At 43.6% G+C, this 17,702-nt stretch overlaps 1 protein-coding gene across 1 annotated transcript in view; it reads right to left on the bottom strand.

The window, feature by feature from the left end:
- Window positions 1-3,084, bottom strand: part of raly (RALY heterogeneous nuclear ribonucleoprotein) — a gene marked incomplete at both ends in the record, with an annotated part of 14,220 nt that extends 11,136 nt beyond the window's left edge. Inside the window, one exon of the mRNA XM_080846352.1 lies at window positions 2,829-3,084. Within this exon, the coding sequence (XP_080702478.1) occupies window positions 2,829-3,084 (256 nt within the window). The remainder of the gene's footprint in view (window positions 1-2,828) is intronic.
- Window positions 3,085-17,702: the final 14,618 nt, after the last annotated feature.

The raw sequence follows: 17,702 nt of genomic DNA, 5'->3' as shown, positions 1-17,702 counted from the left end.
TGTGCCAGAATGTTGTGAGCTTTCTTGTGTGTATGATGTAAGTTCACCCATACTCCTGAACATGTCCTGTAAAAATGTTCTTATATTAGAACCCCTGGGGTGTACCCATGTGTAGTTCCCTTGTGTGTTAGTGTCTTTGTCCACCATTCCCCACTGTGTTGTGCCAGCGTATAAGATCCATCCCTGCCATCCTGCCAATATGTATCACTTTGACTGAATGCATTGTTCCTGGCAAAGAGCCAAAGAAAAGCCTCTTGCCTAATATATATAATACAAACAAATGTACATACCTGCCATACATCTAGATATACATGTACACACAAAAAGCCTCATCTACAAAAATGGCGTAAAATCAATTTCTTCATTAACAGCAGGTGTAGTTGTGCTTCAAAGGCAATAAATCCAATATGTTTTACGATGTGATAGTTGCTTCAAGATGGAAAATGGATTTGGGGATAGCCTTAATACCAACCACTCTTACGCTATGGCCTCCTTGTATAATGCTTTGCATTGGAAAACTGCAAGTTAACATTTCTAATTGCATATTTTGTGTTCATGATTTCTATTCAATAATATTAAAATAGCTTTCAAGAGAATATATGGGTCATTCTCTCTAGCAACATTTGTGGCACATACCGCTCAGCTGAATTTTTAAATTATTCTTTAAGTCACAAATTCTTTGAAGCTGTTGGAATTGACCAAATGGTATGTGCCCAATGAGCCAGGGTGGATGGATGTTGGCTCTAAGAATGGTGTTGCAGTCTGTTGGTTTTCTGAAAATAGATGTGTGAAGATCACAACTAGGGTCTTTGATTAGTCGCAAATCAAATAGTGTTTTTCTGTTAATGAGTATTCCAGACTCATCTTCTAGTTATTTTTGGTACCATTAATAACATTATGAAACATATGAGAGCCTGACTAAATCATAAATATATTTTCAATGAACCTGCCCCATCATAAAATGTATAATAAATGTTAAATGTATTAATGCCTCTTCCCACAAGTCAAGGAGAAGGTTTGCGACGTTAGGAGTCAAACAAGCCCCCATTGCTGTGCCTTTGACCTGTTGATGAAGTGTCTCTTGAAACAAAAATACATTTTTCTTGAGTCCACTCAGTCAGTTGTAAAATGAAGCCAGCAGGGGGCATACTCTCAATTGGCCTAAAGTTCAATTTTTTTTCAATTGCTTCAAGTTCCTCTGTGTAAAAACATGCACTACATATACAAATACTTCTGTAATAATGCAATTCTGTTTGAGCTGTTATAGGTGCTGAATGGTTTTATTTCAGTCCGCGATTCAGTTTCAGTTTCGCTAAAGGTTGTTGCCATTTGAGCTCAGCAGCCAGTCAATTTACCAACCATTTTGTGCTCCCAATGCACTGTGTTAATTGGCTGGGATTGTTTACGGCTCAGTCCGAGCCAGTATGTTTGTGTCACATTTACAGAGCCAGGACTGTGTACAAACATCCAAGGTTTTTTGAGCAAAAACATTGATCAGACAGTGAGGGGCAATTCGCTGAGGTTGACAAAATGTTTGTGGGATTGAAAATGCTTGATAGTATCTTTAATTACTCATAACTACGTTTTTGATGAAGAAACTTGATTCTTATCAATCAGATCAGAGAGAAGAGGAGAGGAGAAAGAGAGACAGAGAGAGAGAGAGAGCGAGAGAGAGAGAGAGAGAGAGAGAGAGAGAGAGAGAGAGAGAGAGAGAGAGAGAGAGAGAGAGAGATAAAGAAAGGCAAGATGACCAAAAGTGTGAAGAGATGATGCGCAAGATGCCAATCATGGAAGTGGGCATGGTGGACAGGGGTCAAAGGGCAGGAAGAAAGGCGTCAGGGAGAGTGGAGCCATAGACAGAGCAGAGCAGAGCAGAGCAGCAGTGACCCAGTGTGGTCCTGACAGAACCTCATGTCTGGCCTGCTGTGCTTTTGGAGGTGGAGGAAGGATGAGGAGCGCGCAGAGAAGCAGAACCCAGAGGGGAGCCGAGGGCTGAAAGCTGGTTAACCGGTCCATGAAAGAGTTAAGGTGGTTAACCTGAGCTGAGCAGGTCTCAGGGGGCTGACAGCTATGGGGGCCATAGAAAAGAGCAAGGCCTACATGCACCTAATGCACCTTGCCTGGCCCCCTACAACTCCTTTGTGTTTTCTCTCTCTCTCTGGTCCCTCACCCAACAGTCTCCCTGTGACAGGTTTTTAACGACCGTCTTCCTCTGACTTCCCTGCTTTAGAGTGGATGTGTAGCGCAGAGATAGCAAAGGGAGCTGTCACCGGGTTAACCGCAGGCCTTTTACATGATTCAAACCACAGCCAGTGCTGTGAATTCCACCACTCCTAGGGCACCTGACAGCATGCTAATCTCAAAGAGAAAGGCTGGGAGGCTAATATCAGTAAAAAGATCTGCACTTTGGTGCTAGCCCACTCTTAAAAGAGTCGATAAGCTTCTGGACAAGCGCAGGTGCTTTGATTCTTATGGCCCAGGAGGCCTGCCATAGCCTAGACTCCTTCCCACTTCAGACAGAGAGAGATAGATCAAGAGAAAGAAAGAGAGAGAGAGAGAGAGAGAGAGAGAGAGAGAGAGAGAGTAATTGCTCATATGGATGTTAGTTGTCACAAATGCATAAATGTAACTGTCAAACATGTTTCCTCTATTCATAGCCCGGAACCCTGCTTAGAGTTGACATCCAACATCTTTCAAATCTAATCACGTTCAGTCTCAGACAGGTCTGAAGCTGTCACATATTCTTCAAAGACACGAGGAAAAAAAAAAAAGGACGTGATGAACTGAACTGGTGAAGAGATGAAAGGAGACGGTGATTGACGGCTCACCCAGAGTCTGTCCGGCAAGAACGCGCCCGTTTTCCCCGATGACGGCGCCACGGGCATGTCTTTCGCCTGCGTACTGCACGAACGCAAAGCCCTTATGCACGGAGCAGCCCAGCACGCGGCCATATTTGGAGAAGATGGTTTCGACGTCTGACTTCTTGACCACGGCGGTGTTCAGGTTGCCTATGAAGATGCGGGAGTTGATGGACTTGGGGTCATTTTTGTTAGTGATGTTGCTGGTCTGAACCTTCAGGGACATCTTGGCTCAGTGAAGAAAACCTGCAAAAAGAGACACATAATAAATACAAATGTTTGCATCTGAGCAGACGGATTTCATTTCAGTTTAAATACCCACAGCACTACGTGCAACCCACGAATATTCCCCAATGGACCACTTCTTCTCCTCAGAGAGACAATTACTTTGAATAGCACTGTATCGTGTACACCCAATGACCCATTATGATAATGACTGTCATTTAGGTTGGATTTAATAACGGTGGTGGCCTCGTAGATTCCTGACCAGATTCAGTCCATTTTAATGTGAACTGTTGAAGGACATTTGCGGCCCACATCTTATGTACTGTGTACTCTTCCTTAAATGCCTTACTGATTCAAGGACTCTTGAATGGCTTCGAATGACCTCCCTGATATCTAGAAAGACACAAGTACCCATGCCTGTTCGTCTTTACACTCCAGTCACACTGTGATGCAGAGGACCGCTGAGCAACAGCCATAGCTTATCTCAGGATTATTAATGTCTGATGAATGCCCCTAATGAAACCATAACATGATCGTTGAAGAACATGACAAGGCAGTTCATTAATCCCTCTAAAATGATCGGTATTGCATGTTAGCAATATAGATTGTCGGCTGATCACATACATCTTTCATCATGAGCGGCCTTTGCCAAGCAAAATGTTGATAATTTTCATCATTAGATAATAGCGAACCAGGCATTTTTGATGTAAAAATTCTGCCTATGCTATCAGGTAGTCAACTGGTGTCCAGCTGACCAATAGCTTGTAACATAAGTGCACCTTTTCTCCAAAATGGACTGAAATAAAACACTGATGAAATATGCAGTTGTGTTTATGTTCCTTTCCTTTGCCTGAGCTTAAGAGGGGCATGAGACACTCCCGTTGTTGTGGGAGAAATGTCCCCTTTGTGCTTCGTGCACCTCTGCAGTGTTTTCTGCTGGCTCACACTCACACATGATTTTGCAGCATGAGTAGATCTGAGATGACCCTTGAGAGGCCTTTTTTTAAGTTGAATGGGTAACAGCCTTTTCCGCCAGCCATAAGATGTGTATGACAGTTCGTCCCCAAGTATGTGTTATTTCACTGTCATTGATGGCAATATCTTTACAGATCCCAACAAGGTTGGATCTGAAGGTACAGTCCACGATGCTAATCCCACACAGTTTTTGTCAAATTCAGTGAAAAGCTCCTCACAGTCCTTTCTCTGTTCAGTGTTTGCAATCAAAACAATATCGGTGTTCAAAGACGGTCCAGGGTCTGGAAATAGGAAACACGTATAGTGGCTCGGATCGAGCCATAAACAATCCCAGCCAATCACCATGGTGCTTCAGGAGCACCGGAAAGGGAGGGTTGTAATTTGATTGGCTGTTGAGCTAAAATCACAACAACCCTTTACGCCACCAGAAACAAATTGCGGACTCTGCTTTTAAAAGGAAGGAAGCTATGCATGTACAGTATATAGGTATGTAGGCATTTATCCCTCACATAATTTATCTCAAAAGTACTTGTAAACTATAATTGACCCTTTCATTTCTTAACAGCAAACAACAACACAAACAATTGCACGCATTCTTGATTAATCTTGGTGCAGATTCATTTACTGTCAGTTTGCTAGAAAAATGGAATACACTTAAACAAAGATTACCTTTGCTATTTCATTCCAATAGTTGTATGCTTTAGGTAAACTGGCTGAGGTTCGCTATTAACGTGTACCAATCATTAACTGCAAAAGAGAGAGACCTATTTTTGTTTTCTACAGCACTGAATGTGAGTGCACCATACAATACAAAAATGTTGCTTATTGAGTCTGTGGAAACGGTTAGGTTACTTTGAATAGCTTCACCACCACTGCATGTAAAAGTTTTTCACATGTGGCTTTTGACACAAGTTTGAACACTGTGTGAGTCAGCTAGTACCACTTTGAAGCATTTCAACTGTAACTGAATGGATGAGCCTATGCTCAAATGTCAGTGAGTGCAATGACACTGAGGATCCTTAGAATTTTCTGAATCTCATCACAGCACTTTTCTCTCTCCTATGAGACTTATTCACCTTGACTACATAACCAACGGTGGCACTGTGTTTGCAGTTAATGACAAAAATACAATTAGCAAGTGAAAGTATGGCAAGCGGGGATTTCATATTGAAGACTGGGACAAAAGCCAAGGCAGTCCCTGGAGGTCCCAGGTTTGTAATGTCAGCTGGCTTTTGACTCTGCCATTGTTCGGCCTAAATTAATTATCACAGCCGATCTGCATAATACAATAGAGTGCTTTTTAATTGTCTCAATCGAATTACAAAAAAGCAGGCATGCTGTTTCTGCCTTGCGCTCGGTGTTCAGGCCTCGCCAAAGCACGGTCACAGCAACCAGCAACTCTTGCGTAGGAGCGGCTTCCCCTCAAAGGAGGAGAAATGATCAACCGCAGCTGACTGGAGAGGAGTTGGTTCAGGGGCTCAGTAGGAGACAGCCACTTCAGTCTGCCTGTCAAAGAGAGCCCTGCCGCATAGGGGGCAATGGCAGCTCCTACCCCTGGGATGCTGACCGGTGCACCTTGGCTGCACTGTTCGTGGGGGAAAATCCTGAATGACAAGCAGGGGGAGAGGCGGCACCTTGGCACACGGGTCAGCTCACAGCTGAATCCCATCTGGAAAACTCCCAAGGTGTGGAAAGCATTTTGATGTTTCTGAAAATCGGGGCAGTTAGGAGGGAAACGCCTGCTGGGACTGTGAGCAACTTGAGCGTTACATAACACACTATAAACTGTTCCTATAGGTGAACAAACGCAGACAAAGTTCCACTTCTTGAAGTAATGACTTGCTGTTTGTGGCAATGCAGTTCTGTTTGGCTGTAGACAGGCTTATGTATCTGCAAAAGCCTACTGGAATAACCTCTATGTATATCTGTGTATGCCTGTGTGTATATGCAGCTTTGTATCTGAAGTTGTGTATGTGTGTGTGTGTGTTTGTGTGTGTCTGGATATGTGTGAGTGTGTGTCTGCATTCTTACAATGTCTGCCCTGTGAACACCACAGGCCCTCTACAGCTGAGGCGCTCTGCAGGGGGCAGCTGGGTCTGCGGACAAACCAAGGACACCCTTAATAATATCGGTTCCCTTCCGCTGCAGAGTCTCACTTATTTGTTATTTCTCCCCTCTGCTGCCCCTCCAGGACTCCTCAGCCTGCCAACCAGTCACCTGTGCTCACTGTCCCCATCTCCCACACTTCTACACACACACACACGCATAAACACACACACACACACACACACACACACACACACACACACACACACACACACACACACACACACACACACACACACACACACACACACACACACACAGAGCCCCTCACAAACACACACACACACACACACACACACACACACACACCTTCAGACACACATATACACACACACACCTCCGCACCTTCAGACACAAATACACAAACACACACCTCCACACCTTCAGACACACATACATACACACACTCAGCATTCTATTTGAACTTTCAAAGGCAGACACTGATGAGGCCAATTACCAGAGTGGTAAGGGTACCAGGTGAACCAATGGAAAAAAATAATACAGAAACTGTGGATCCAACAAGCTTCTTGTAAGCCTGGTGGTTTTGGGCAAATAGGATTACAAACCCAAGGGTGGGGGAATAATATCTAGATTATCTCAATATTCCTGCCTCTGTGTGTGTATTTGTGTGTGTAAGGGGCTCTGTAAGTGTGTGTGTGTGTTTGTGTGTGTGTGTGTGTGTGTGTGTGTGTGTGTCTGTGTGTGTCTGTGTGTGTGTGTGTGTGTGTGTGTGTGTGTGTGTGTGTGTGTGTGTGTGTGTGTGTGAGGGGCTCTGTGGATGTGTATATGTGTGTGTGTGTGTTTGTGAGGGGCTCTGTGGGTGTGTATGTGTGTGTATGTGTGTGTGAGGGAATGTGTGAGTGTGTATGTATATGTCTGTGTATGTGTGTATGTGTGTGTGAGGGGCTCTGCTAGTGTGTATGTATGTATGTGTGTGTGTGTGTGTGTGTGTGTGTGTGTGTGTGTGTGAGGGGCTCTGTTAGTGTGTATGTGAGTGTGTGTGTGTATGTGTGTATGTATGTATGTGTGTGTGTGTGTGTGTGTGTGTGTGTGTGTGTGTGTGTGTGTAAGGGGCTCTGTTAGTGTGTATGTATGCATGTGTTTATTAGAGGCATTTGAGCGATGCTCTGTCATGTTGCCCTGATGATTATGAGCACTGCTGTGTCTGCCAGAGCAGGAGAACACTGGATATGACATGAAATGACTGGAGCTGCTTGGTTGCTCAGCTGTCTCCTTTTTTCTTTTATATCTCCTATCTGCCTCTCTCCTTCTCCCTATTTCTCTCTCTCTTTCCCTCCCTCTTTCTCTCTCTCTCTATCTCTCAGTTGCTATCTGCCATGGCTTGTCTTGTCTTGTCTTTGTTGGTGATTTTTCTTTTTTTTTCTACACACTGCTATGTCTGAATCTTTCTTCTACCTTTTCTTTTTTTTGTTCTTCCTGTCATCTCTCCCTCTGTATCTCTTTTCTTTGAGTGCTCTCTCTCTCTCTCTCTTGGTCTCCACCGCTCCCCTGCTGCTACCCTGTCCCACATTTCCTCTTCTGTCCTACACAACACACGCCTTGCAGAACCTTGACGCTACACAGCGCTGGGTGTCACAGATGGATCATAAACCGACGCAGAATTTAACATGCCGATTCCTCCTCTCGTGAAATTAATTTACTTATTTATTTATTCCCCTCAACATGTGCTCACTTTATCTAACTCATTTACAGGAACTGATTAACAGACCCGAGATTCAAGTGCGAAATGTGCATCCACTGCTTTTGTCTTGCTCGTGAGATAACCTCATTTATTTCACTCCTGTTAAGATTGCTCATGTTGTTTTCTGGCCTTAATCAGATTGTCAGTATTAAATAGGAGAGAGCTGTGGCTGAGGCGATGGCTTGTAGCCGAGGGCGCCGGGCTGGTGTGAGGAGCGGCGCTTAGCGACAGAGCTGCCTGGCCGGCCGAGCGTCTGCTGCTCTTCCCCCTAATGACATTTCACAGTCCAGCTAACTGCATTTCTCCCACTCCCTGTGGCAGGCAATGGGAGAGGCACACAAATGCAAATAGCTGCACACACAGTCACATAAATACAAACATACACACACACACACACACTCACACAAATACAAACACATACACAAATACAGACACACACACTCACATAAATATAAACACACACACACATAAATGCAAACACACACACACACACACACACACACACACACACAAACACACATAAATACAAACACACACAAACACACACACAAATTCAGACACACACACTCACATAAATACAAACACACACACAAAAACAATCACAGACAGACAGACACACACACACACACACACACACACACACACACACACACAACCACACACACGCACAAATACATACTAACATAAAGACACACACAGGCATAGAAGAACATAATAGCACACACAAGCACAGACACATACATGCACGCAAAGCAAGACCCTCACAGATGGTGTATAGGGACTCTCATTCCTTTTTAGAACTTTGATTCAGCTGTGTTGATCAGTGTGATGGGGGAATAGCATGTTTTTGAAAAACTGGTGCATTAGGAACTGACTTGGTGGTGCTTTGGTTAGGGGGGAGGTGCTCAACGTGTTGCAAAGACACCAATCAACTCATCAGTTTGGTCTCAGGGCGGTAGCCCAGAGGTGCAACACATCTGTAAACCCGCGAGCAGCGCTCGTTCAAGTAAGCTGAGATCTGAGAAGCCTTCTGTCCCGCTGTTAGGCGTCTCCTCAGAGGTTCAGTTGAGGACGGCTTTAACTAGCTGCTCGGAACTGCAGCTTCTTTCTTCTAACGGAGCAGAAGAAGCGACATGCACCGGTGCAGGTGGCTCTCAAGATAAAAGCCCACTCTAAACAAATATGTAATAATGAGGTCATTTTTTATCCTCCCCTGGCATATAGTGGGAAATAGCGAGAGAGAAAGAGAGCGAGAGAAGAAGGCACAAGGCAAAGTTACAAAGCAGGAGAGAGGGTGCAAGTGCGAGAGAGAGAGACAGAGACAGAGAGAGAGAGACAGAGAGAGAGAGAGAGAGAGAGGAGAAAGGGAGATAAACAGTCTAATTTGCTGTCAGGATATGATGTCTTCTTTATTACTGTCCTCCTCTGTATCATTTGCACGGTAATTAGCGAGATGGTGACTAGACTGGAACTATGAAGGTCACAGTTTGTCATAATCCCGAGTTGGGGGGCGAGGGGGGGGGGATTTGCTAGTGAGTGGGTGTATATTGATTGTTTTCTCCTTCACTGATAGAAGTGCTGACACACAGATTGGACTGTTGTTGGCTGGTGGTGGTGGTGGTGGGCAGGTTCCACATGGGCTCTGGCCTGCAGCTGGCCTTCTGGGCTTTCAACACTGTGCTGTGCGCTTAATAGGGCAAGACAGGGAAGGAGAGAAACACAAACACAAATAGCCTGCAGTAGCCCTCCAGCTGTTCCTCCTATTCTCACTGGTCCACTATAACATACTCATTACTTATTGTAGCATATATCAAGCCTGGGTTTAACACAACCTCAAGCACACTCCAACACAAACGGTACAAATATCATTAAGTGTATAGGGACACATTTTGTGTACATTACAGATCTGAAGATCTCTAACACATTTCCCTGTAATGACAATGGGATAATGTGTTTGTCTCTGAGTTCTTGTAAGAGTACAGTGTTTCTGTGAGAGAAATATTAAACCTCCTGCTATGCCATGTTTGTAATATATTAGAGAGCCGCCTGAGGCGACTGTCAGGCACACTCTACCCAGGGTCTACATTAAACCACAATCAAAAAGAATAAATAATACAACATAGCCACTCACAAGAGCAGCAACCACGGCACAAATAGTAGAAAATGTTAAAACAATGCAACAATACCAAACAACATGAAGAGGAAAGCGATTTAATTATGGAAGAGGCTTTTAAATGCCCTCTATCAACCTTCCTAAAGAAAAAAAAAAGAAAAAGCACTTCACACCTAAATTGGAACACAAGGCGTTCATAGACTACTTGGCCCTACGGCCCTAAATTCTATCTAAAGTCAAATTTGTTTCAGAACTGGAGAAGAACGTTATTTTTAAAACGTAGCTTTTCTTCTACCCTTTCCATCCTTCTATTATCTGTTTTGCTGTCTTGGTTCTCCTTGTTTTTATTTGTACCTGTGAGCTGTGCTCTTTCTCCTCTCATATGTTGAAGTCCTGTCATTACTCATTTTCTGCTAACCCTAACATCGGACACTTTTAAGGAGATGTTAAGTCAGCGCGCAGATAATGCCATTCTTAAAAGGATCAGATATTTAAACACATATACTGTATATGACACTGCCATTATCATTCAGTTGCCAGAAACTACTGACAGTTTCCTCCATAAGGACTGATATTAGCAGGGGACAAAACTTCTCAGGGAGTTCCATGTGGTCAAGAGCATAGAGGAAGACACCCTTGCAGCTATTTCACACTGCATCCCATCACACACCTGTGACTATAACCGATAAGGCTACCCGCATTTCACCTTGCTCTGGAACGACAGTGCAGGAACCCAACCCCCACCCCCACCACCATTAAAACGCATTTATTTAACATTAACATATCGCAGCATGCCCTGGGGGAGGGATATTTTTCTTTGGCACTCCTGGCATGAGTTGCCGGTGGCTGCATCTGCTGAACTCGATAAGGACCGGCGCGGGGCGGCACGCAGAGTGTCTCAGCAGACAGCTGCATAATTAAGGGCCGGTGCAGCCGCAAGGGTACTCCAGCCCCAGCTCCCCTCCACCTAGTCCCAATCACCAGCAGCTCTCCCTGGGCTGAGGCAGTGCGGGGGATGGGAAGGGAGAGGATAGGGGAGGAGGGGGTGGTGTTGTCGCTCTTTTGCCAGAGTTTGTGCCTCTGGTCCTGTCTGATGCAGCTCACTCCTCTACTTATTTGGTGTTCATCCAGCGCTGCTGATGCATATCTCTGTGTGTGCATGTGTGTCCGTGTGCGGGTTCATGTGTGCCCGTGTGCATGTATGTGTGCATGTGTGCGTTCATGTGTGTCCGTGTGCATGTGTGTGTGTGTGTGTGTGTGCATGTGTGTCCATGTGCGTGTGTGCTTGTGTATCCGTGTGCGTGTATATGCATGTGTGTCTGTGTGTGCCTGTGTGTCCATGTGTGCCTGTGTGTTAGTGTGCGTGTATATGCATGTGTGTCCGTGTGTGCCTGTGTGTCCGTGTGTGCCTGTGTGTCCATGTGTGCCCGTGTGCGTGCATGTGTGCCTGTGTGCGTGTGTACCTGTACACTCATGCATACACACATATACAGCATACAAGAGTCCACCCCTGTGCAATATCCAAGTTGACAAGTAGAATAGTTCCTCTTATAAAAAAATCAAAAACAAATACTTTAGAAAGGCTATATTGAAAATGCAGGCCACAAAGTAGAAAGTGAATACACCTGATACACAAAAGTCAGAAAACCTGTGAACACAATTAAGTACACCTGTGATTAGCCTAATTGTATAAACATGGTTATGAAATGGCCTGTGATTGTGAACACCAGAACCTTCTCAATGTTGGACTTAGGGTTAGGACTGTCTATTTTCTTGTCTGTGTCATGGCTTTACGTGGAAAATATTGGTGACCAACTAAAAGTCAGTCAAGACACAGATAGATGTAGCAGTAATCAGGAAGTACAGAACGAGCCATAGTACCACTAATCAGAGCCACAGTGGCTGTCCTCCAAAAATGATGCCACCGACAGTCTGCTATTTACAGAATCTAGCTCTAAAAAAGACAGGCAAGCACTTCACACTTGGCACTGAGGTTCTTAATGGAATGGAAATCTGAGTTTCTTTGACAGCTCAGACAAATTTGCCAACTTTTAAGGCTTGGCTTGAGACAAATCGGAGAGATTGACCAAAACAATCTTTTTTTTTGGGGCGTGACATGCATTGAAGTCAATACATTTTTGTTCATGCTAGCGTGAGACGGGACATAAAAGCGTGTGTCTCTTGCCAAAAGTGTGAGTTGGCAACCCTGCTCAGACAGTGTGGAGGACATTGCATAACGTCAACCTCTATGAAAAGCATCCAAGAAAAACAAAACTTTGCTTTATCTTCGACACAAAACGGCAAGATTAATTTCAGAACATGAAAATGTGCAACATAAAGAAGAACATGAGAGCCGCCTGGATTCATGATCTGGCCCAGGTTCTTCCACGTCCTGATCCCTGTTTTTATATGTGTCCTGTCATGTGTGTTTTGTGTGAGCCATGCTTCCTGTTTCTCTGCTCCATGTTTTACTTGCATCCTGCTCTGTCTGGTTCTGGAGTGTACTGCCGCCAGCACACCTGTGATTGATCTCATCAGCGACTGCATTTAAACTTGGCCCTGTGGATTTCTCTTTTCTTGAGTTATCTCGCCACTGACCACACTGTCCTGCTCATGTGTGCGTGCTCTGCTGCCTTGCTTGTTTTCAGACTCTGGGTTTGCTTTTGGTTATTGTGATGGGAGTTTGTTTTTCTGGGATTTTTGGACTGTTTGCCTTGTCTGGTCTGTGAGTGCCTAACGTTAGAGTTTCAGCTCCTGTTTTCTGGCTACTGTTTGTTCTAAGCTCTCTGGACCTCTGGGTTCTTGTGCCCTGTGTTGAATCTCTGGAGATTATGAAGTCTAATACATTTCTGCCTGTCTGTAAAGAAAGACACATTTAACTACACTCTCATTTTTCTCATTGTTTATTTTTTTGCGTGTGCTTTTGGGTCCAAGTTTACATCTCTGGCCTCACTGGCCGTGACATGATGAATATTTGAAGCCCATTCTTTGGTCACATGAGACCCAAGATAAATTGGTTTGGCACAGACGGGGTCCAGCATGTTTGGTGTGAACCTAGCCAGAAACTGCCACAATGAATGAATAGTCCTGACCATGAAGCACAGAGGTGGGAATGTGAAATGGGGCTGCATGAGAGCAAAAGGTGTAGGAGATGACATTTATAGATGGTGCCATGAATGGTGGTGGATATACCAAAATACTTGCTGGCAAGATGACAACCAGTCTCCAGAAGCTTGGCAAAAGAAATATTCCTACATGACTAGAATCCAAAGCACACTGCCAAAATGACTTAAGATTCTAAAGAAGAAAGAAATATGACCTGGCCAAGCACGTTGTCGGAACACCTTTGGGGTATTTTAAAGAAAACGGTACAGCAACACAACCCCACCAGCAAAGAGCAGCTGAAAAAATGTAATCTCTGAAGAGTGGCAGAACATCTGTCCAAATATGTGTATCCTCCATACCAAGGAGGATTGAGTGTCTTCAAAACAAGAGGTCCGGACATATGGAATATTGAGAAAAAAAATTAAGATTTGAATCTCAGTAATGAAAGGTGTACTGATTTTAGTTTCATTGAGTGGCTATCGTGTATTTAATTGTGCCTAGCAGCAAACGGGGGTGTTCCTAGCTGTTGAAAAGATCAGAGGCTAAGGCAAGGCTGAGGAGGTATATACAGTATACCTTGATATTGAGATTACATATGTGACAAAAACCTTTCCCTATAAAGCCTATATGTATGTATTTTACACTGTCTCTTATGGTCATGTTAATAAAGCAAGTGCCTTTGAACTTTAATTGAACTGAGAGAATAACTCTCACTTGACAGACTTGGTCATCAGTTCACCATAAGCTCATTTTTTATGTAAGCCTGGGTTGCTATACAGTAGTTCATTTTCATTTTTGCATTCAACACAATTCAATACGTTGTATTATACCCACTCTCATTGATTTACCTTGAGTTGTCTTCTTGAAAAAGCCAATAGAGCTAGATTTTTTTTTTTTATTAACCAGAGCTTTTCTTCTGGGTTTGCATGTCCTCCAACTTTGTGTGCACCGTGCAGCGCTTGATTACTCCCTCCTCTTTCAGGCACTGCAAGTCCAGCTCCACTCTGCTTCACAGCAGGCTTATTCTGCTGTAACCACCTCCGTTTTCATGGTGAAAGAGTCGGGCATGGCTTAAATCAGGTCTTTAGCTCTGAGTGATCAGACCTAACAATGACACTCGGTCAAATACTTTACTGTTCAACTTAGAAGTAATAAAATTACTGTAAGGTGATGCAATTTTGAATCATTTGATATTTAAGTGTTATAGCACAGGGGTGTACTCATTTCTGACGTATACTGTATACAATTACAAACACACACACACACACACACACACACACACACACACACACACACACACACACACAAACCTACCCTGAGATATGCTTCACACATATACACAAAGGAGCAAATCCACTAACATCTATAGCCCTGACCCTTAATAAACTCATGCACATACACATAAAAACGTCAATCACTCTGTTGGGGTGCTATGTACGTATGAATGTATTATTTATAAAAAAAAAACCAGCCTGGCCATCAATCATCCATTGGTTCCTTCTTCCCCCTCCCCTCTCTCCATCTTTTTGACGCTTCTTTCATGAAGTATGCTCTCCACATGCATACCAGTGAAATGACTTCAAGGAGGCTGACATGATGGAGTCAAGTCCGTGAGAACACTTGACATGGCTTGAATCAGGGCTGAGCTACATACCTGAATATAAATAAAAATAGACCCTTTTAAATCACTCCAAAACCCAAAAACAACCAACAACCAACAAACATCCCTTCATTATTCATGTCCCTATGCTATTTTAATACTCGTCTCATAACACGTCTAATTCAGTGTTGAAATTTAAACACTAAACACTGTTTTTAGATTTCCAGAGTCTAAAATGCTGGTACAGGGCAAACAGTGAATCATTTTGAAATGTCTTGTCAACCCAGTCATACCTCTGTTTCTGCTCCAGTACAGGCCTCATTGACAGAGACCTTGATACATTGCCTGTGCGGTGTTTGGAATAAATAATGAATCAGGGTCTATATAAATCCATCTGTTCTCTCGGAAAAAGCTGTAAAGAGTATCTGGTGTCTTTGAGACTGGAATTAGAGTCAAACCCATTAAGGTTTGCTGTTAACTGCGGTGTGATGAGAGGAAGGGGGAACTAATTGATGTTTGCCAAACCGTAAATGTAGGTCATTTAAAAAGGTATCTGACAGCCCTGTGTTCCTGCCTCATGACATACTGGCAACTCAAGGAATCCAGGGAGACAAGAGCTGGTACAGATTTCAGTCCCTGCATTAACATGCAACACCCACATCCAAATCTGTATTAGAATCCTATGTAACTTTTATAAGGGTTTGAAAGACTTAAAGAAATGTATAGATACCATGTACAAATACATATACCAACATTTTTTGATGTATATATATATCATGTCATGGTTGATCTTGTGGTTTACGATCAGCATAAAAAAAAGGTGAAATTGCTACCCTTGACGGAACGTTAATACCACACTTGCTCTTTCCTTGATGAATTATCTAGCCTGGTGCCAAAATGATTGGTCTCCAGGTGTTGCCATGGTCACCCCATATGCTCCACTTGGTCTAGTAATGAGTGATTGACAGGCTGCTCTCCTTGAGCTAAGCAGATGCTATGCAAATAAGCCGACTGTTTGAATGCTCTGCGGCAGACACTCAGATGGAGGTACTCATGTTGCCATGGGCAGAGGTCACCGTAGTAACACTAGTGCCCATGAAATATGGCCACTCTACTTCGGGCAAAGAGAAAATTAGATTTCCGTTGTCACATTTGATTTTATTCATGGAGCACATCTTTTGGGTGAAACAACTCAAGCACAAATGTTAATTAGCAGGCTGTTTGAAGTAACTGGTAAAAAAGAACATTTTGCTAAAAGATCACACACTTGAGTGAACAATAATGCTAATTTCCTATGAAACAAACAACAGCAAACAAGCCTCCAGCCCTCTAGCAGGAAACCTGTGTCAAAATGATGTCCCCCCGCTGACACGGGATCTGAAGTACTGATGGACAAGAATAGGATGTAAAATATCAAAGTAAAACATGATAAGAGAAACCACAGGATCAGCAACAGTATCCTCTTTATGCGTTAAAAGACATAAGACATAAGAAATGAGACGCATTATTTGTCATTGCAGCTTACAACGAAATTTAGTATGAGAGACCAGCAGCAGTACTGAGGGAGGTATACACAAGATAAATAAACAGATAAATAACAAGATACTGTAGCATCCTCTATATAATAAATAAAGGCCCTTGGATGAGGCAGGTAAATACTGACAGTATAAGCAGTGCAATATAAACTCACTCCTAACAGCTATGGGAAAGTGGGGGGTGATAATGGCTACAGCTCTGGGGAAGAAGCTTTTCTTCAAGCTGTTAGTACAGGCTTCTGTGGCTCTATATCTTTTCCCTGATGGTAAGGGGACAAACAGACTGTGACCTGACTGGGTTGGGTCCTTGCTGATGTTTAGCCTTATTGTGTAGATGACTAGCATACACTGTGTACAGGTTTGGGAGCACAGTTCCCACAATCCTCTGTGCCGTTTTGGGCACCCAGACGAAGTCCTTCCAGGTGTGGACAGCACAGCTCAATTGTGCTCCTGCAAAAGTTTAGAGGGACGTTTGGTCTGTTTGGTTTTTCTTAGGAAGAAAAGCCTCTGTTGAGCTTTCTTCACCAGATGGGAAGGGTTAGGGGACCATAAGAGATATTTTGTTAAATGGATTTCAATGAACTTAATGTTGTTGACACTCTCCACTTCCTCAACATTTATATGTAGAGAGGGATGTGTGGTCTTCCTAGATGTCCTAAAGTCCACAATGATCTCCTTGGATTTGATGTTCAGAACCAGATTATTGTCCGAACACCACTGGACCAGATGTCGGACCTCCTCTCTGTAGTGTGTCTCCTCATTGTTGGATCCCTACTATGGTGGTGTCATCAGTAAACCTCACTTTTATGTTACAGGAGTGGATGGGGTTGAAGTCGTAGGTGAAGAGAGTGAAGAGGGCCGGGATGTGTGGATGTGTGCTTGCCCGTTCTGACATTTTGTGGTCTGTTAGTGAGGAAGTCCATAATCCATCAGTAGAGTGAAGTGGCAAATCCCAGGTGGTTGAGTTTGTCTTTCGGGTTATGGGGGATTATAGTATTGACAGTGGAGCTGAGGTCGACGAACAGCATCCTGACAAATGTGTTTGGATGCCCCTGGAGGGACAGGGCTGTATGAACTGCGATTGAGACCACATCCTCCGTACATCTGATACTGACTGGATAGGCTACCTAGGCTGCAACATTAAGGTACTTCCATCTTCCATCCAGATGGTTCTGCTGCAATGAGCATGATTGAGCATTTGCTTTGCCAAAAGAACCACACAGGGAACAGTTCCATGTAAAACCATGTTGAGGTTGGAATATTATTAGGATGGTCTCTTGACACAGATTTGTTTGGCCCTGTGGCAGAAATCAGACTTGACTAATGAGATTTTAATTTAACCATTTATCCAAAAAAGACGGGTCTTACAGGACCTCATTCTAGGGAAAGAAAAAAACCCTGAAAATCAAGTCAACAGGAGGTTTCTAAAATCCTTCAACAGCCTCATGATTTAATGTGGTCAGTATTTTTTTTCTGCATCCCT

This window comes from Sprattus sprattus (assembly GCF_963457725.1).
Source record: "Sprattus sprattus genome assembly, chromosome: 10".
NCBI classification, from domain to species: Eukaryota; Metazoa; Chordata; class Actinopteri; order Clupeiformes; family Clupeidae; genus Sprattus; species Sprattus sprattus.
The sequence above is the reverse complement of the archived record's forward strand: the minus strand, read 5'-3'. Positions and strand labels throughout refer to the sequence as shown.